This window comes from Chiroxiphia lanceolata, chromosome 3 (genome assembly GCF_009829145.1).
Source record: "Chiroxiphia lanceolata isolate bChiLan1 chromosome 3, bChiLan1.pri, whole genome shotgun sequence".
In the NCBI taxonomy this organism is placed as follows: Eukaryota; Metazoa; Chordata; class Aves; order Passeriformes; family Pipridae; genus Chiroxiphia; species Chiroxiphia lanceolata.
The window spans coordinates 92,182,365-92,204,023 of NC_045639.1; the positions used below are offsets into that span (position 1 = coordinate 92,182,365).

The 21,659-nt window shown below is 36.4% G+C and overlaps 1 protein-coding gene across 4 annotated transcripts in view; it reads left to right on the forward strand.

Annotated features, from left to right (window-relative positions):
• The window catches only part of HMGCLL1 (3-hydroxymethyl-3-methylglutaryl-CoA lyase like 1), a 72,223-nt gene that overhangs the window by 40,459 nt on the left and 10,105 nt on the right, over window positions 1-21,659 (forward strand). For 3 of the 4 annotated variants that reach the window (XM_032683898.1, XM_032683899.1, XM_032683901.1), the window contains exons 6-7: window positions 3,693-3,756; window positions 7,007-7,195. In XM_032683898.1, coding sequence (XP_032539789.1) covers window positions 3,693-3,756; window positions 7,007-7,195 — 253 coding nt within the window. Of the gene's footprint in view, window positions 1-3,692; window positions 3,757-7,006; window positions 7,196-9,001; window positions 9,049-21,659 lie in introns of all 4 variants that reach the window. The other variant, XM_032683900.1, reaches the window with a different exon arrangement.

The following is a 21,659-nucleotide window of genomic DNA, read 5'->3' on the forward strand; positions in this document are numbered from 1 at the left end:
GAGAAATTCTGATTTCACAAAACCTGAGTGAGCAAAACATTCATATACCCATATGTTTCTAAAGCAGCTGTATAGATATGTTCGCTTGCAGGTCCTTCTTTCCACCTCTGGTTTAATGGGCTCTTTTCTTTAGGCATGCTGAAGATGTAGTTAAGCTACATCTGGCCTTGATTCAGCAGAGATTTAAGCACATACTTAGAATTAAACACTTCCATTGCAGAATCTGCTTTCTGAACTCCCAGTTTGCGTCTGCTCTCATACTGTGGAGTGTCTCTGGTGAATATCCTGAGATTAGGATAGTCTTTTTCATTACACTGTATTTTTTTCTTTCAGTCCTGCTATCTTTTTAGAAAACAGCTGTATTTTCCAACTTAGTTGAATTCCCAAATTAAATCCCAGTTGCTTCTGCAACTTATTGCTCAAACTCTTCTTTTTTCCTCTGCTGCTTTTCTTCATGTAGGATCTTGCTTTTTCTGCTAAGAAAAATAGATACAGTATCCTTTTCTTTCTGTCACTCTCTTCTCTCTCCCCTCCTCTGATCCTTTCTTCTTTACTGTCAGAGCAGCAGAAGTTTCTTGTCTGCTTTGCCTGTACCCCTTCCACTTGCCCCAGTGACCCCATGTTCTGTTCTTCCTCCTATTTCTTCCCTCCTTTATTCTCTTTCTTAACTTCTCTCTGTCCTCTGGCTCTTTTCCACTTGCAATATAAGCAAGCATTTGCCTCTTAAAACTTGCACCTTTGACCCTACTTGGTTCTTCATATCGTATCTCATCGCCTATCTCTTCTTTATTCCTAAACTCATTGAAGGCGCTGTTTATAATTACTGTCTGGGGACCCTCTTCTGTGATTCCCTCCTATAACTCCTACACTTTGGCTTCTGTTCCTTGCTTGCAACTGCAACAGCTCTCACCAAACTCCCTGATGACAAGATCTCAGAAACAGTAGTCTTTCCTCATTCTTCTTGACTTGTCAGTAGTGTTTGCTGCAGTTGACCAGACTATTCCTTAAATTTTTATTGTCTGTTTCTCTCCATGGCTCTGTTTTGGTAATTTTCTTCTGCATATGCTCCAGCTTGTATGAACTTTTCTACAAATGGCTCAAATTTTATCTCTTATTTCCAGTAAGAATACGGCAAGATCCTCTATTAAAAATGCTTATCCTGATATATGTCTGGAGCGCATTCCTCATTTTGAGCATTTCATTTTCTTTGTCATTACCATCCACTGAGTCTCTTTTCTATTGCTTCTGTCTGTTCTCAGTGGAATCTCAGTGCTTTTGTTTGTTTTTTATTGACAGTGCCAAATAATTTAACGTTATCACCACGTTTCTACTTTTTATTCCAATTCATTAAATGAAAATGTTAGATAAAATTCTGCCAAGATCATTCTTGATGAACTCTACTGAAGAATTGTTCTTTCACTGTCCACAGGACTTTGTTGTCTCTCTGATAGGAAGTTCTTTTCCTGTCAAATTCTTTCAGTGATCCTTATTTTCTCCAGTTTAATATTGAATATTACATGCCCAGATATATCTATCATATTTTCCTTGTTTAAAATGTAAGTCTAGTCGCAATGGTGTAAGTATGCGGAGAGTTCATAATCTCAAACAGATTTGTGTATTGTAGTAGGCAGATTTCTCAGGTCACCACATACTTTCATACCCCAGCAGGCCCAGCTGAATTATGTGAGCTCAGGCAATCTGCTCGCTGGTGTGAACCACAGGGAGTATTCCCTTGTTCTCTAGATACCTTTTGGTCTGCTTTTGCTTTTGTTTGCCCTACTCCATTCCAGATGTCATTCATGCCACATTATCACTACCAAATGCATGTCTTCTTGATCTGACATATGTAGCCATTAGAAACCTGTAAAGATATATGTAAATAAAGGGAGCATGTGCACATATGTACTGTATGTTTTGCATTTACTTAGTATTTAGGACTGTTCTTGATCACTTCATTAAAAAGTGATGTGGCTAATTTTGAAAATAATTTCAGTAAGTGTATGTATTCACTAGCTCTAGGCACTGTAGTATTATGTAAAAAGCAATCCTTTGGGTCTGAAATTTTTCATGCTTAGTTTAATTTGAAAAACTTTGTATGCATAAAAAAATAATAAGGAAATTATCCTGAATTGCTTTTGAGTTATGTGTCACTGAAAATTGGGGCAGTGTTTAACTGTTTACAGTAGCTACTTTTTTGACTTTAATGTAGATAAGAAAATTCATAATTTTGAAATTTAAACAGTGGCATCTATAATTGGGGCTGATACCTAATGAATTCTGTGGCCAAGTTTCAAAAAAGCTGGTTTTCATAATGACATACTGATAATTGAAATCATGCCTAGTAGGCATCTGGACTAAAATTATGAGCAAGATGTAATGGACCCAACCACTTTCATGGAAACAAAATTAATTTCCATTTCTTTGTCAAGGCTAATCAAGTTCTGTTTAGATTCAAGGTTTGTTTCACTCTTGCTGCTATTTCCAGTGTGCCAAGATCATCCTTTCATATAAGGGATGTAATATGTTCTATGCATTAAAATACGGACTTTTTTTCACAATTTGTTTTTGCCTGTCACTGATCCTGATTTCACATTCTATCAACCACTTCCTCCCTCAACTGCAAAGAAACAATACAACCTTCACCCTGCAAACCTTGACTACATGCGAACTGGCATCTGTTCAATCCCTTTTGCATTATACAGTGTATAATTTTACATTATATCCTTCAGTGTTGAGCAAAAGGGAATGACAGGAGATCGATGAAGGCTCTTGTTCTTCTATAAAGCAATTAAGCAACCTCCCACTGGGACTCTGCCTGCCTCTGAATCTGTTGTAAATCTTTTTAGAGTCTCACTTTTGATTTTGACTGGCTGTTTCTGGTTAGTTTAATTGTATTCCTAATAAATTTAAGATAAATAATTAGAAGTTTAATTAGAATTTCATGGCTCTTAATTGTCATTAAAAAGGGGAAATTTAAACCAAATCTTATGCTAAAAGAGCATTAGGGCTGAACAATGGAAGTTTGGTTGTGGCTTTCAATTTCTGTGCTTTATGGAACCAGTAGCTGCTGAGGGACATGGTTTGGCTTCTCAATTTCTTCTTATCCCAAGGCCTACCTAAATTACAGTTTGCAATGGAGCTATGATTCTTCTGGGGCAATGGGACAGAGATGCCAATACAGAGATAGAGGGTGGAAACTACCTCATCCACCACAGTTCTGATGACTTATGAGATGGTGGGGTTGTTAAAAGTTGTTTGCATCCATGTATTGCTTTCTCTGATCTGAGTAGCTAGTACAAGGAAGAAAGTGGTATCTTCCTCTGAATACCTTCTGTGGGCTAGGCAAGGCAAAACTTGAGCTGGCTCTTGCAACTTCATAAGGAAATACCAAGAAAAATGAAGTCTCCTGCAGCATCATCAACTTGGCTTCATTGTCAGTCCTTTACACCCTGTGACATACATTGGGTGTAAATAAAGCTGTAAATCTCCATTCTGTGATTTAAAAGGAAAATTAACAAACCTGCTATTTTCTTCTGATGTAATTTTAACTTTTCATTCAAGTCTTTGTTCTGCATTGACTGTCTTAAAAATTATATTTAACCCATTTTTAAGTGTCACACGGATGAATACATGCATTTGGTAGATATATACATATAAAACAGAAGTATCATTGTGTGTTCTTTCTATTATAGGTATGTGTCGTGTGCACTGGGATGCCCATATGAAGGAAACATCACACCAGCTAAAGTGGCAGAAGTAAGAGTAAACTTCTGGCTTGTCTTTTTAATGAATCAAAAATACATTTTAAAATGTCTATAAGTCATGTTCTCTGCTTAATCATAAAAAGATCTTAAGTGGATAAAAATTAAGGAAAACAAGGACAAAATATATCTAATGCTAAAACTGAGTGCATAACCTCACTCAACCATGTGCAGCCAAATGTGAGAAAAATAGTGTATTTTGGTTGATATCAGTCATGAAAAAAAAAAATGTTCTATTTCCTCTACAAAGTAAGTAGGAAATGCTTAAGGAAATAGACTCTAGCACATATGTCAGTAGACTGTGTTGTCCAGGATGGTTCCCAGCATAACCTTTTTCTTTTAAATCCATTTTATACTGGAATAAGCATACTGTGCTGTCAGCTGGTAGAGCCTCTGATACAATGTGCTTCTGGTGAGTGTCATGTGATTGATACATGAGCCAAAACTCAGCCCCAATATGATTTCTTAAATTGCTCTACTGCCATGACTGAGTAAGTTGCACCCACCCTTCCTGCCCCCTTTTCCCCTTTAGGATAAAGGATAAGGAAGAAGATGTCTTAATGCAGCCTTTTTTTCCCAGCAGGGAGGTGAGTGAAACACAAGTGTAAAATTTTGTAGGAAGGCAAAGAGGGTATGAAAGCTGAAATGGACGTTAAAAAAGAAAGCGGAGAGAGAATTCAAGAGGCTGAAGGCAGAACACACTGGCCTTCCACCTAGGGATAGACTCGTCTTCTCTGTTACACTTAATCACTTATTTTTGTTGATCTAGCAGAATATCCAAACAATTATCTTTTACTTTGTAGCCCTAGCAGCTAGTCCACATTTGTCTAATATATTATGTTCTGCATGGGTGGTTTTCAGGTCCTCTTCTCCTGTATCTTCTTCTAGTATACATTCCAGAACTTGGGATAATACTTCTCCCACAGCAGCCACACATACTCACATCTTTGAAAAAAAGTAGCTAATTTGAAAGGTAATCAGTATTTCTAAATTAATTTGTTCTAATATGTGAAGGTTAGTTAGCTTAAGTTAGAGCAGTGATGACATTACTTATTGTGTTCCTCAAACAGGCTTCTTTCGTCAACAGGCTTGGTTTTTAACTACCTTGCACAGAAGAGCTCCTTTGATCAATGCTTGGTGTCAGGGCAGTTTTCCCAAGGGGACTAGTAGCACAAGACTCATGCATAGTAAAACTGCTCAGTGGTGCAGAACACAATGCCATTCAGTCAACAAAGCTGCAAGCTCATAATCACATCCTAATTACACTGACAAAACAGTGTGTTCTCTTCTCCCACACCCTCCTCCCAAAAATCCAGGTTGAAAACTTACAAAGACATAACTAATGGGCTGCCACCTGCTATGGTAAAGTAGAAAATTCAGTTTGAAACACACCCATTCAGCTTCCAAGCATGCACCTTCTTCTTGAAAATAAGTATAGATCTCTTTGTAAGAGTCACTTTAAGGTTAAATCCTGACATCAGTGGTGATGATGAACTCGTTAGCAGAGTTTCATCCTCTCTTCTTTCATCTTTCAGAACTTTGTTTTCAGAAGGCTGAAAGACCTAAGGACTCAACATGGAAAAGAAGTGAATGCAATATGATTTCTAGCAGTTTATATAGTCTCAGTTATTACTGAAACGCTCATCTAGAAAAACTTAGAATCATGAATTAGAAAGAACAGGAGAAAAAAAAAGCCATCTGCTTCCTTTACCCTGATCTTAAAGAAAAGCTGAGGTTTGGGGAGTAGCTGGATGTAATCTACCCCTGACTGCAGATGATTGTGTTCTTTCTTACAGTGGTATTCTAGTTAAAATGCCTGCCATGTGTTGATGATATAAAAATATGCCATGTGATAGAATCCCTTTTGCAATCTGGTGATTGTCCCCTTCTTAAAATGTATATTGAATTTGTGTTGATATGAACCAGTGAGTCTGACTTTAAAGCACGGTTTTACTACATTTGCAATAGTCATAGCACTTCCAAGCCTTAAGCAGGGCAATTCAGACAATGTGAAGTTCTTTTTCAGCTGTTCTTTGAATTAAGTGAACAGCAATATTAATCCACCACTTCCAAGACTGCTGGTGCAGCACTTTGTCAGCTTCCTCAGACATATTCACAGCAATCCCACTGATGCAGTCCTTGAATTGCTTTAACAGCACAGTGCAGTGCAACTGAAGATGTCTTGGAAAAGAGTTGTATTTTTTCATTTCTAAAAATCTAGACTGGGATTCTGTTCCAGTGGAGTGGTCTTTTGGGGTCATTAATACACAATGGGGAATCCTAAAGGGGACAAACATTTTCAGTGGCTGAAAGTAAGGTGAAATGTTTCCAAATAAATTCAACAAAAATAAGATGGAAAGATCCTGAATTCAATTTCCAAAGCAATATTGTCAGTGAAAACACGATTTTGTGCTTCTGAATGTATGTTTCTCTTTATACAAAAATTATGAAGCCAGGCCTCAGTTCTTTTACTCGTGCAAAAAACTCCTCAAAGAAATATTTAGGGTTCTACTTACATAAGTAAGATCTATTTGTATACGATTTTGTTTGGTATTAAGAAAATTTTTAAAACTTAAAGACTAGAATGTTAATTAAGTTGCAGTTTTGCTTTGTTAGTATTTTAGTGTTTGATTTCATGAAAAGCAAACAAAATTAATATAGCGAAATAATATTGACTGCAACATGTTAAAACTTCAGTTTTCACTGATTTTTTAAGCGCCAAGAGAAAGCAAAATCAGGCTTCTTGTTAATTATTTATTGTCTTAGTTTGGCCATGTGCTTGGGTTCATGTAATAAGCAAACAAAATGGCAGGTCTTTACCCTGCACAGCTTATAAGCTGAAAAATACACAAAGAAAACTAAACAGCTGAAAAATACACAAAGAAAACTAAACATTTTCTCTCTCCAGAGAGAGAAAAATGTTGGGAAAGAGCTTGACAGAAAATTTGTAGTGTTAAAATTTTGCTTACTTGGATTCTGTGGGAGAGTCAAAAGCAAATTTTTGATTCATTTGGCTTGGTTGGTTATTCCACGTACAGAAGCAGAACTATAAATTTAAAATAAGAGGATCTATGAGATCTTCTCGGATGAGAATTTTCAAGAATAATAGAAGGTGTGTGATAGATCCACCTCAGTGGGTCAAAACCTGAAACCTGTACAGAAGTATGTATTTTTAAATGTATATTTTTGACGCTATGTTATATTCTTTTATCTTGACCTCTTCATGTTTTTCTATTTCTAATCAGGTATCTAAGCGCCTGTACAGTATGGGCTGTTATGAAATCTCTCTGGGAGACACAATTGGTGTGGGGACTCCTGGAAGTATGAAAAAAATGTTGGAAGCTGTTATGAAAGAAATTCCTCTGAGCGCTCTTGCTGTTCACTGTCATGACACGTATGGCCAGGCGTTAGCCAATATCCTCACAGCCATACAGGTAACTCAGTTTCTCTTTTTATATATGCAATAGTAATAGTCTTAGTTTAATTCAAATGTGCAATTTTAAAAAATGCTGCTCTTAAAAAGATCATTGGAAGAGGAAAAGGCACTCACTAAACTTTCAGAAAGTATTGCTCTCACATCAGCTTGTCAGTAGGTATTACTCCGGTTGCTTTTACCAGAAAATGTCAATCCTTGTCTATTTATTACCTTCAATTTCATACAAAATCACTAAGAAACAGTGGAAACTACATTCCATTGATGAAAGAGGGACATAAAATACATTTTTTCTGCTATTTCAGATTCCACTTTTCTTAGAAACAGCTGTATGTTTGTGGTCCACTAAACTAAAATTTCTATTTCACAAAGGTGTCTAAATAAAAAATGGAATAATGCACAATTACATCTTGATTTCGGATTATTGGTAATTATGTACACAGAATTGTCTAGATAATTTTACTGCTGTTGACATGCCTTCATTATTCTTTTTTTTAAATCAGTTATATTTTCCAAGTAAGATTAGCAACAACTTTTATTTAATCAGCTTTCATATCTGTGGCTAAATAATCAGAAATAGTTAATTTTCATAAGAGATTTTTTTTCTTATGTTGATATATTTTTCAGATAGGACATAATGCAAGAAAGAGACTACAGGTTCTAATGTAGTCCTTTGTAAAGATATAATCTTGAAAAAACCTTAATGTGCACATGTATTCATAAGGAGACCATTTTCACTGAATGTTACAGAATCAAAAGCTGTTTACAAATTGTAGGCCTTTATTGTTCTATTTTATACTTAATGGCATCTTCTCTTCCTTGTATTCAGGCAACCATTTTGAAGGTGAAACTTTTCTTTGTCCTTAGTTATTTTGGCCGAGCTCATATTATGTTGTTTAGATATAACAGCAGTTGTGTTACCAGTCTTAGTGATATAAGCCACAAGAAGGAACAAAGAAAGTTTCAATATGGAAATCCACAGGTGTTGATTAGATAGTGAAGGACAAAATCTTGTAAAAACGGTTCTAACTTTTACTCACAGCACTCACCCTTGCTCAGTTTTACTGTTGCAATTGTGTGTGTATGTACCATGGGATAAATAAATTGCTAATTTCACATTTAGCTTCAGTTGCAGATGCAATAGCTAAAAGCATGAAAACCCTGAGCATGGGAGGAGTTGGCCATAAAGTACTTGAAGCACTGTTTTTTCAAATCCTTCCTTAGCATAATTGCTGTCATGGTGCCTACTAAACACTGAACAATGGCTGCTTTTTTAACCCCGAGTATTTGTTGTGATTTTGTCTCAAGTTTACCTCTTGCTTCGGTCTTTTTTATTTACTGCTGAAATCACTTTGTAAGACTTACAGGGAAAAAAGCTCTTAGGTAACTAATATGCAGTTTAGGATAATTAACATGTAATTCAAAGAGCAAAAGACCTAAAAGGAAACCCCTATGCAACTTCTCAGATTTCTGGGAAGCCAGGGGTGCCTGAGACCCAGAAGAAAACTTCCCTCTGTGCTCAAGTTCTCCTACAGTGCATGTCTAAAGGTGTGCAGTGGTTTTGGCTGAGCTGAACTTGTCACAGATTTTGCCAAAAGTCCTTGATGAAGCAGGCATTACACAGTCTCTCTGACTGGCTTTGTGTAAGCTGCTCCTTGGCTCATTCTCAAGGTAGATCCCCAGGCTCTTGGATCCTCCAATGTGGTCTGCACCTCACAACATCCTCTCTTGTCTCAGGTCAAAACAAAGCAGCTACTCAGTGAATTATAGTTAAGCAATACTCCTTCTAAACCAGGACCTTTTACAGGTCAGCCATGCTGTGAAGTGCCAAAGCCAGTGGATCAGAGTGCCCAGGTCACTTCTACCCCTTGCTGTCAGGCTTTCCTGTACTTTCTTCCAAAGAGTACAGGAATAGCAAAGCACTGAAGTAAAACCCCTTGTTTTCAACTCAGCTGCTGTTTCATAGCCCAAACTCTCCACAGACACAATTCCTTACCCTTCCCCCTTTATGGGTCTGTGTGACCGACACAATATTTCATCAAGACTGAAATGTATTTGGAGGGTTATACAAACAATAGGCTACAGTGATTGTTCGAAAACAAGTTTAAAGAACATTCAGCAAACAAATTACACTCTTCCTAAGACATTGCAAAATACAACCTCAAGCTGAGTACTATTGTATTGTATATTGTATTTCCTAAGAATTAATGAATGACAGCTGGAAAGCCACAAATCACTCTGCACTAATTCAGGCATTGCTTCAATGGGAGATCTCCTAGGAGTGGAAAGAGGTGCTGGTGATTCAGTAAGTGATTTTTTATAAAGATCACATTGTTCCATGCAGGATTATACTACCCAGAATATTTTCTTCTGGTTGGGGCTGATCCAAAGTCATCTAGAACTGACAGGCTGTATCTGTATAAGAAATTAGCAGGGCAGTAGTCTTGCAATTTTAGTATTCAGTTTTATGTGTGTTGTTTTAGCAAAAGGATAGGTAGTGAAAGATGGGAGAGAGATTAGCCATCTTTAAAGAGTAAGTAATTTTTTGCATTGCTAAAGTGAGTAATACAAATAGAAAGCATTGCCTAGAAAAATGAAGTTAACTTTCTTTTATGAAGAGAATCTGTGTAAAAATGTGAGGAACATGAAGTTATGCTTGAAAACAAACCAGTAAACATTTAAAGTAGAAACATGACTGGCTCTTAGTTAAATGGTTTAATATAAAAATACCAGAGTATAAATTGACCAAAGAGATAAATTCAGAAGATGGGAAGTGATGTGGAGATCTAGTTAGAGATTATGGTATTCTGAGTAAAATTACATATGTGGGTTAGCTAATGTGACAAACAAAATGTAGCTAAAAGAAGTAGTAAAACATTTATAGGAAATTATTACAGACCTCCAAGGAAGGGTAAAAAGATGGCTCAGGAAACTTCTGCAGAGGCCCTGGTAAGGTAGACCATTGATCTAAGACGATTCGAGTTTCCTTGACAGTTGACTCTTGTTGTGTGTACAGAATGGGTAAGAAAGGGAAAGTTTTTAATGGAAGTGTTACAGAAATCTTTTCCTTTAAAGCTTGTGTACTTGACAGAAATAGGTTTGTCTTTCTTCATAGCACATATCCAAACATGAGAAAGAATACACTACGAGGCAAAGAGGAGTTTTGGCTGGCTGTGATACCTCAATAAATGAAACAATCTCATGGTAGTCCCATAGAACTTTATCAAATTCAAATCACTATCATAATTCATTAATATGAACTGATCCCTACACTACTGGGATCAAATACAAACTTAAAGAAAACAAGACAAGGACCAAGGATTTTTACCACATTGTGTAATCATTTCCACCTTATTGGACACAGTGAAATGAATGAGATTGATTACATGCCAAATGAAACCACTTTTTATTAGTTCTTTTTCCAGAAAGCAGGAATTTTGAAATAAAATCCCCAATTTAATACCAGAAAGAATTTAGCAAGCCTCTAATTAAACTTTCAAGGTTCAGACTGCAAAATCCAAATTTGAGAGTACAAGTACAAATAGTTTTTATGAAGATTTAAAATTTATTTTTGAAATTGAAATTTAAAAACAGAATAGATTTTAAGCTTTGTATAGAATGTAATTTTGAGATTAAAAAAGCTAAGTTACATGAGTGGGCAAGTGATCAAAATACATACATGCCCAGTCAAATTATCTGAGCCCTGTAACTCTCCACTTCTTTTCACCTGCGCAGCCTGGCACTCTGAGGTCATTATGTAGTACAATGTGAAGGTGGGAAAGACTTGCTATATGAAGCATGCACATTTTTTAGGATATTGAAAAAATGTTAATGTTTTTGCATTCTTATTTTGAGGAGAGCATAGAAATGGAAAGATTTCAGCAAACCTGACAAGTTTGCTTTTCTCTGCTGTTTACAAATATATGCCAGGAAGCTGCAGAAGACTTTGAAGAGATCTCCAGAAACTAATTTCAGGGGTCAGATTGGGAAATATTAGAAAACACAGCTTGACTGAGAATAGCTGTACAGAATTCAGGAAGGGCTGGTCATGCTTCAGTATTTTGCTGGAATTCTTTGAGGCAGTCACTGCCAAGGAAGACAAAGGATATACATGCTTTGATTTTTCAGAAAACAATTTATAGTGTCCTGTACTGGAAGTTAATATTAAGGCGTGGAGGCATATAATAAGTGGAAAGTTGGCTAAATGGCAGGAAACAAATAGAATTAGGAAACAGAATTTTTTCAAGCTGGAAAGCACCATCAGTATGGTTGTGGATCCTAGGCCTGTGGTTGTGGATCAGTGGGCCTGTGGGTCCTGGGTTTTCCTGATTAAATGAATAATTTGCAATACCATGATGCTCATGTTAAGGGCAATTGTTCTAAAGTGTAGAAATTAGGGTTTTCAAATTTTACATTTGTGAAAAATTGTGAAAAACAGGATATCTGGCAGAATTTGTAAGTGGAAATCTGTGTAATATTCTAAAACATTCAAAAGAAAAAGTTTGGGATCAAACATAAGAGTACAGGAATACATATAATTTTAAGTAAAGCGAGAGACTATTACAACATGCCTGTCCTTTAAAATAAGGGTCTTCCTATAGCTTTCTGCCTTTGGGTTTCTGTAGGAACTAATTTATCCTAGGTATTTTCTGGGTTTGAAGTGTAAACAGTGCTTTTGAATTACTTGTCAGCAAACTAAAAGAGCTGTTGGCAGTAACACAAAATTCTTTAGACAATGTCAGTTTGCTTTTTGTTTCTGTTTCCTTTTATTCCCCCTTCTCATGAAAATGACATAGCACTTAGCTAAAGGTAGTAATTAAAAAGCAGACATGAAGGAGTATGTGATATTAGGAAAGAAAGTGAGTAGAATTGTTTAATATTGAAAGCTAACATGACAGGTGAATAAGACTCTATTTGAAAGCAGATAAGTTAGTAGGAAAATGGCAGGTCAATTGTGAAAATTTACCAGGCTGCAAGGTAGACATTTTCTTCCTGGGAAGAAAACTTAAAAGACAGTGTCTGCTTTGGTAAAGTAGCAACACACTTGCATTTTATCAAATAATATTGTTACTATGAGCAGTCAGCTAGTTACTTTTGTAAGTGAAAAAACATACTGCACAAATGAATAAATCAGACCTACATATGGGAAGAAAATAAAAACATAGGTGTTCATGCTAAAAATCTGACCAATGCTTTCTAGTATTTTCTCTTTTTTTTTGGTCTTTTTATAGGTACTGGTTTTACTGGTAATATCAGCAAAATAATACAACAAGCAAATGAACAGGCAGCACAACTCCTGCTTCTTTTCTTAGATCAGTACAAAAGATTTAGCAGCCCAGTTTTTGCTCTTTCCTCAGATCAGTACAGAAGAAGTAGTAACTGTATTTTTATTACTTTCTGCTGCTTTTTGCAGAATGTGCATAGTATGCAATTTCTGAGGAACTGAAAATTTTTGACCTCTATCCCTGTTTCAGAAAAACTTGATAGCTTGATAGTTCACAAATTAATCACTGCTATTACTACAACTGCTACACTATTATTAGGGGGAAAAAATTAAATGGTAGACTTAGTTCAAGATTCTTATTTTTTGAACATTTTAGGATAGGAAGGACAATGTATTTGTTATTGGATACTGAAATAGCAGTGAGAGTGAGCAAAAATTTGTTTACATGCATATACTGATAGGTAGCCTATATGTATGGGTTTGTGGATTTTGGCTTTTATTTTAAATGAAACTTCATATATTATAAAGGATTAACAAATAATAAAAATCTACATTGTTCTAGCTGCCTCTAATATAATGATTGAATTTCAGAAGCTTTCAGCCCTAGTTACTGAACCAAAAACCTGAAGTCTAAACCTCTTTCAAGATACTAATCAGACAAAGAGATCCTTCATCAGGTATAGATTATTCTCATCTTCAAATTACCTCACTAGAGCTGACTTGGAACAGTAGACAAACTTCCCTTTGGCTTACAGTCAAACCTCAGCTGTCTTTTGAAACATATTTAAACATTGATTTCCACATGCAAATCTACACATCTTTCTTTATATCTCATTGAATTCATACGTATTTATCACTCTAGGTCTAAATGCAATACAAATAGAGAAATCATTGGAACAACTATTGAAATAAAATCTGAAGTGGTTTTAAAACCAAAGTTGCTTTTAAAAACCAAAGATCATTTCTGTACAAATAGTATTGAAGCTGTAGATTTATAAAAAAAATAATTTGGCCCAGATATTGTTTGCTCTTTTTCTGTGCTTGTGTCCTTCTTGCATGCTTCTGCTTTTTTGTTGGAATGTCGTTTTATTGAAGCTTTCCTAATCACACCTTAAATGCTTTAATTTCCGAGTTCCCCATCCTGTAAGTGGTGTTCATTTGCACATTTGATTCTTCAGTGGTACATTTCAAGTCAAGCTTCATGGAAAATGGATCATTTTCTGATTGATTAAATCTAGCACTATTAAGGCCATACTGATTTGGTTGATCAGGACCTAAAATACATTCAAGTATTGCTTTCATTACTGTGCATCTTTTTCCTCTTGTGAATGCACTTCTTTCCATGCAAAAAAAAAACCAGATTCTACTGCATCTTTAGTTGTCTAGTTGTCATATCAGGGACTATAGTTTGTAAAAGGTAAAGGAATAAGTATTAGTAGAATATGAGAAGACAACTCTGTGTTATTTCACCTTTTTCCAGATAATAAGAGGCTTGAAAATTAGTGCTTGTAAACAAGGCTCACACAAAATAGCATAGAATATAATTTAGATACAAAATCAGCAGATTATAGGTGCTTTTTAGGGTAATACTACATACAGACTGTTAGTGTCTCTGCTTCATTCTCTTTTGTAAGGCCTTTTTGCCATTCTTTGCCTCTGTCAGTTCTCAAGCAGAGTAAATATTGTGCTGGCAACTCACTGGCAAGAAGAGAGAATGATGTGAACAGATACTGTGCTCCTGCATTCACTTAATCCTAATGTTTTCCTAGGCACTTATGTTAATTTTTTTTCTCTTTCACTATTTTCCTAGTCATTGTTTGATAGTTGTAGGTCCACATGGCCAGAGCAATAGTCTTTTTACAGACCTCCTTTTATCATCCCAACTGTGTCTTGTTTAACTTGACTATTTAAATGGCTAAGAGTCAGCATCATCCAGTTCTGAAGTGGACTGGGCAGTAATCCAGCTCTTTCTGTTAGAGACAGACATTAATTTTTTTTGGACTAGAAACAAATCACTTCCAAATGCTGGAAATGTAAGAAGGCTTTTCAAAAAAAGGGTTTCAGGTGTTTATAGAACAAATTAGTATAAAATAGTTTTCAAAATGCTAAGCCAAATTTAAAATAAATATTTAGTACTTTTAGAAGCTGTGAAAATATAGCACTGGAAAACTGAAGTCACTGATCTGTAGCATGCATTAAAAAAATGGTAAGGGCACACCAGTGTCAAATTCCCCATGCATATTTCTATTGTGCCTCAACTGGATTGCATGTATAAAAAAGGTAGGTGTTTTTTTTTTTTTACATGATCGATAGTGACTGGCTGTAGGTTTAATGAGATGACTGCCTGTAGCAATCAGAAATTGAACTGATAACTGTTATTTTACAACAGTTGTTGATTCAATTCTTAAAAATAAAAATCTAGATTATCAAGATGACTGGAAAATGAAGAATTTTCACTGGTCTGAAGATTGTTTCTTCTGCCTTATGCAGCATCACCTAAGCAATCTCTCATTCACAGAAAGACAAGCTAGTTCTCCACAGCTGTTACCTGCCCCTTTTAGTTTTATGGTGTCTTGCTTGTCTCTCCCACATCTTTCAACTTCCACAACAAATCAAATGGGATTTCCACAATTAAGTATCCTATACAACTGGCTCATCTCAGAGCTGCTCCATACTTGCAAGCCCACCCCATTCTCTCTTCTCAGCACCCCTCCCACAGCATGCATTTCTTCCTCAATTTCTGTCTCATCAGCTGTCATGGTAATTTTAGACAAGAGGCTGTGTGTCTGAACAGGATTTGCACTCCTGCAGCTGCTGTATCACTCCTTTACAGCGTTGCCAGGCTTAGTATCTCCTGGCCTCTCTGGCACTATGGCCAGTTGCTATGAAAAGATTGCATCCAGAAAATCAGATTCTTACCCTCCAAAAAAATGTCGGGACTTCCAAACTGCCAACTGTGGATGATGGTGCTAGTTCCTAGACTGTGCCAGAAATTGCTTGGTGGAGCACTGCCTGGCCCAGGCCAAAGCTGTGCCAGGGATTGTCGCAAGAGTTACACAAAGGGGACAATTGAATTCCAGTCCTGATGACATTTAGTTCCTTAGTCATATATATATATATATATATATATATATATAGCCACAAAAGAGCACAACTTCCTGTGCATTAACATCACAAAAGAGAGACTTTTGCTGTCCTTTCTAGTGGCATTTGTAGTGAGGATGTCCCTGGAGCTGAGATTTCAGAGGCTGTGGTCAGTTCTGAATGTGCTACTGGTGTCCCTGGGGATTTGAGCTTACATGCTGCACACTAAAAAGGTATATGGAGCAGTGACAGAAATAACATACAATATTTCAACATAATTTTAAAATTAATTGTCAAAGAAAAATTTCAAAATCTGGTGAGGATACAATTAAGTACCTTAAAACCGGGTTTTTATTCAGAATTTAATTCCTTGTTCAACTTATATAGTATTTTGAAAATAAATTATTTCTATAAGAGTTGCTTGACTTGTTTTTTAGAAATTGTCCCTGTAGTCATATTGCACTTTAATCAGGCTGTGACTCTGTATACATCAACTAGAAGAAGAGAAATGACTTTTAGATATGTTTATTTTTCTCCTTGATGGGAATGACTCCCTCTCCCTTTTTACCCTAAAGTAGTTTTTCTTCAAGTTTAATAACAAGTGTAAAATAAGGACAGAACTACTACAGTGGTTCCCACTTAAAATTATTGTTTCTTTTCATGACCTTTCATTATGTGTGTGTCTATTCTAGTTTTTGTATGAAAAAGAGGATATTGCATGGAACCTGAATTTCAGACCTAAGCAAGAGTCAGAGGAGTTTGCCATGGCAGGAACAGACTTGGGAGATCACAAATCCCAGGGTCTCCAGTAGGGAAGTGCAGTGTTTACAGGATGAGGCTTCCTTCCTTTCTGGACAGCTCTACAGACAGCTGTGCTGAGGGGGTGGAACTAAACCTCTGGCCATTCTTGCATATTTACAGCTCCTGGAAGGAATTTTGTTACCATCCAGCAAACAATGAAGGAGGAAGAGTTACTTCCTATTGCTGAGATACATCAGGTGGCTTTAAACAAGCTCTTAGGATGTTTCCTACAGTAAATTAAACACCAGAAAATCTGGAGATGCTATGACGAGATAGACTGAAGCTCTGAACTCACTCCAAATGAGTGTGTTGGGTGTATCCCTGTAGCTGTATGAGAACAAGTGAGCATTTGCATAAGTGGAATAAGTTAAAGATGACTCTTCAGCTAAGATAGAAACCAACACTGATGTAGTACTGAAAGTATGACAATCATTTTTTCTTTCTGTGTTGTGCAGAAGCAACAGTGAACCAGTCTCCTGAGTCAAATTATGTAATTTATCTTTTTTTTTCCCTTTTGAGATATTGCACTACAGATTGAAACAGCCAGGCATTCGGAAATAAAAACATTTTATAATTTTAAAACATAAGTGAATGATAGTTTTATATACTCCAGAATTTTGCCAGCTTGCATGTTTGCTTGTTTATTTAATTTTTTGCTTTTGGTGCTTATTTCGAGTGCTATATGGTAACAGATTGCCAGAGACAAATGATGTGATTTGCTTAGCAAAGTCCTTTCAAATGCATAAACACTTAGAGAAAGAAAGATTTTTTTCCCTCATCAATGTTCATAACAGTTAAATTTTGCTTGCACTGAGAGTTGCAACAATAGGTAAGAATTTTTAATTTGAAGTAGTATCTTTTCCTCTAAAGAATAAAACAAGTGAACAAAATAATAGTAGATTTAGCAAGGCAATATAATGTGCATATATAGCAAAAGATAAGGTACTAAGTTGAATGCCTTTTTAAACAAAAGTGTTCTGGCTTTACTATTGGCAGATACATTGGACAAGCAATTGCAAATGTTTTTTCTTAAAAAGGAACTTCAATTAGAATAAGGGAAAAATATTTGCAAGACAGTTTACATTCTGTGCTCCCCACCTTAATGCTTCCACTTAATTAGTCAATATATTGGAAGGGAGAATTCTTAAGGAGGCAGTATAACGTGATAAGGTATTGTAATGTGATGAGCATTACAAAACTGATCCAGTTACAGTGGAACAGTAGAAGATGAGAAATTGTCACACTTTTTTAAAAAGTTTCTTGCATTGTAATGAACACTGTGATGAAAATTTTATTTGAAATAAAGATTCACTCTGCCTAGGGTGTCCAAAAAGATGCCCTATTTCATTGTACCTTCTTTGCTCATGTTACTGTGGAATCCCATCCTGGAATTTTACTTAAGACTTTATATTTTTACACAAATGTAAAGTTCTACTTTCTTGAAATTATACAGATGAATGACTAAAACATATATTCCGTAGCTCTTAAGGGGAGGTTGTTCCTTGGTTCTGAATCTTTGCTGTAGATGCTAAATTTTCCAACAAGACCTTAGTGGTCCCATTTGTTAAATACATTTGTCTGAGTCTTGAATCAAATAAGGATATGCATAGCCATTTGCAAGTTCACGGGCTATTTAGTGAGAATGAATTTTAAGCAAAAAAGTACCAATAGAAGTAATATACTTTTTTTCTTGTTAAAAAAAAGATGTAAAGGGAATAATCAAATTGCAAGCAAACAGAAATACCTGGTACTTTATTACATCATCATGTTTACTGCAATATTGCCATGATTTTTCCTTAATTCTTTGGGTAAACTACTCTTTAGTTCCTCTAGAAAATGAGGTGTACAGGAATGAATACATTTCGGTTTGGTTTGGGGTTTTGTTACAATGCCATTTGATGGTGGTGTATTTTTTTTCCCTTGCAGTGATTTTCTAAACACAAACACCAGTGAAGAAAAAAAAAGAAGCAGTATAGCTGCTGTAAATATTTTGTGAAATGTCCATCTGAAGCCCCTCAGTCTCTGGTAATTAGAGGCCATACTGTGGAGATTGGCAGGGTAAATTACCAGTTAATGTTTACACAACAAAACATATGCCCAGTACAATATCCTACACTGATGTTACTGAAACCAGAGTCCGGAAATGTACAGTGGAAACAAAATGTGGTACTTTTCTTGTGCCAACATAAACAGCAATTACAGCACAGTGTGAGAGAAGTCATAAGAAATACTACTGCATATCAGTAGTTCAACAAAGTCAGCACTTTTGTGTAATTGCAGGGGAAAAGGGCTGAAAAACATTACAGATCTCAGCAAGAAATGGCCCTTTATACTTTTAAACTGATCCTTGATAAAACAATGCCGGGGTCATGAGAAGGCTACTCTGCCAATTTTGCTTCACTGTGGGATCCATTGACATCTGGCTGAGCTGCGGAAGCTGGAAAACTTCTTTAATATTCTCTTGACAGTAAAGTGGACATGTGGAAAACATTCTAATCTGTTAATCTTTGGTGCTCCTGAAGAAAAAGGACATTTGGCTTTATACTTTGTGATGATAAATATTGTCTCCAGGTCTAGCTGTAAATAAGTTAAAAGCATTTGAATGGAGGATGCAGTTCTTATTTTCCATATATGGGAGAAGATGGATGTGCACCTGTGTAATCCAGATGATGTAATCAATGCCAGGAGGTGTTTTCTAAGGGTAGTTTACCATATGTCCTGGAATTCCACTTTTCTTTATGCTGAGTATGTTTTGTCAATGAATGTTGGGTAACAGAATCTCCAAACCTCCTTATATCCTACATACTAAAGTAGAATAAAGTGTTGTTTCACTCAGGGGATTCTGCAAATAGAATTAAGAGAGATTTGAAATAGTAGTTATGTCTGAATAAAAAGTGCAGGCTTTATTTAACAAAATTAACTGTACAAATTATTTTTGGTCAACCTTAAATCTAATATGGAGTGATAATGAATGTAGAAGCTAACCAGGACAGAAAAACAAGACTGAAAGAATTTGTAGTTTCTTCCGAAGGTATATATACCAATAAAAGCGGTATGTAAAATATATCAACTAGGTTATGTGTTCTCTGGATGGAGGAAAAAAGAGCCTTTTCAAATACTGTGATGGTTGGGTCAGATTTGCCATTTTCATTGATAGATTCACATGTTCCACATTTGTCACGTGCACTTCAAATACTAGACCAGTGTCCTTCCCTGCTTCTCCATAGTAGCACTTTTCAGTGTTGTAGCTCACAGTGAAGTGCTCTCTCTGCAGCCTAAATTCCAAAAAATTATTTTTACCTGTTCCATACTTCATTCAACCCATTCTCAGCTGATGTCCCATAATTCAGCCAATAAGATAATTCAGCCATTTATTTTAGTGGGTACATGTCTACTTAGCTTATCTTCTGTGAGCCTTCAATGGTAGTGAGTGGATTTTTTTTCTTTTCTTTCTTCACTGGACCTTCACTGTCGGCAGTTCCAAACATGCTTTCTCCAGTCCCAGCAAAATTTCCCCTGCCCAAAGCTACCCTCAGTAACTTTACCATCAAGTTAAGTAATCATTTTGTCTTCTCTGTACATTCAAAGCCCTTTGTTTATATTTCGATTTTGTTTTTATTCATTTGCACTGGTATGTAGCATGTGAGAAAAACCTGGTTGTCAACTGGCTACATGTAGGGCACAGGCAACCTGGCACAGTTTTTGCTCCTCTGGACTAGACGGTTCTCTCCCAGCCTACCCCAAAACTGCCCTTTGCCTTTTCTCTCTGGTTCTCCCTTTCCCTCCAGATCCCAAGATTATTATTTTCTCTGCTCTGTATATTTAATTACTGTTCTGACTGTGTCCAAACTTATATCTATAGAACAAATATTTCGCATTTATAGATTGGGTTATTTCACGACATAGCACGTACGCAAACTGTTAAATCCTCAGAGGTTTGCTTGAGAGCAGCAAATTTCCGCTGAAGAGCATCCGGGGCAGTAACTACTTACTTCAAATCATCATCAGCATCTGGCAATGCCCTGGGTTGCCTGGGGAGGGAAGGAAGGGAGACTGGAAAGCTGCTCAGTGTTCTGATGATCATTGCATCTTCATGGGTTTCAGCAAGACCTTGGCGTGTGCCTCCTGCTCCCCCTGCAGCCTTGGGATCCTTAGCAAAGCAGAGCTCGAGCTGTGCACAGCCCTGCATCAGCAAATCCCGGTGTTTTGTAAATAAAAGATTGTACTTATTCCTAAAAGGAGCAGGATAAGCCTCCATAGGCAATACAAATAGTGGTTTGTGAACATCTGCCTCACAGTATTCATCGTGTTATGGCACAGGATTTTTATTAGCTTTCCAAAATCTCAGAACCAGTCTCGTGTTGAATTGGATTGATTCCCCCTAAACATCCATGAATGTTCTCCGAAGAACTGGGTCCTCAACACAAATATCACCGCTTTAGCCCACCAGTGAGAGGATTTTTGTGGAGGTGACTCACTGTCAGTCAAACCCACAGATTTTCAAACTCAGTTTCAGAGAAACTGCTTCACAGTTTTTTATTGAGGCTGAAGGAAAGAGCATGGTCAGCTGCTGGTCTCTTGACCCTTGGGCATTTTAACCCCCAGACTGACTAGGTCCTGACAGTGAGGTGGAACTTCCCTAAGCTTGTAACTAAGTCCAGACTCTGTGATCTCTTAAGATCAGTATCCCTCTTGTGCCAAATATGAGAGTGCAAAACTACAAGAGCATCTCCAAGAAATTCATGTTAAAGTTATTGAATATTAGCATAACAAAATATTTTTTCTTCCCCAGAACTTGTTCTCGGAAGTAGCCAAGCCCATTTTTCACTAAAACTTTCAAAACAATCCAGCCCGAGGCAGAGACAAGGTTTAGAAAACATAAGTTCCAGCAGTTAAAGGCTGACAAAGTAATAAACAACTGAAAGTAGGGCCTTATGATGGCAAGTGTTAGGGAAGTTTAACTCTAGATGTCATTGCTAGCTTTGCTTATAATAAATATGTCAGTAGCAATTTGAAAAGATGTGTGCAATAAGTTAAAGGAATGCTGTATTGATCTATTTTGTGTGGCACGTCTGCCCACAAATTGGTTGCATCTCAATATATTTTGGGAGAAAAGAATTCTTTTCTTCCCGCTGAATGTATTCATTTTCAAACGAAATTAACTGGCAAATTAGATATTTTAATGTAACAGTGACACCTTGTGGTCAGCAGTAATAGCGTTAACTCTGAAAAGTGTCTTTTGTGATGCGTTAATTTAGCAAAAGTAGAGAGAAAAAGAAGTAGGAAAGAAACGCAAATAACTTTCAAGGCTTTCCACAGAGAGATGTTACCCCATTTTATTGCCTTATATGTAGAA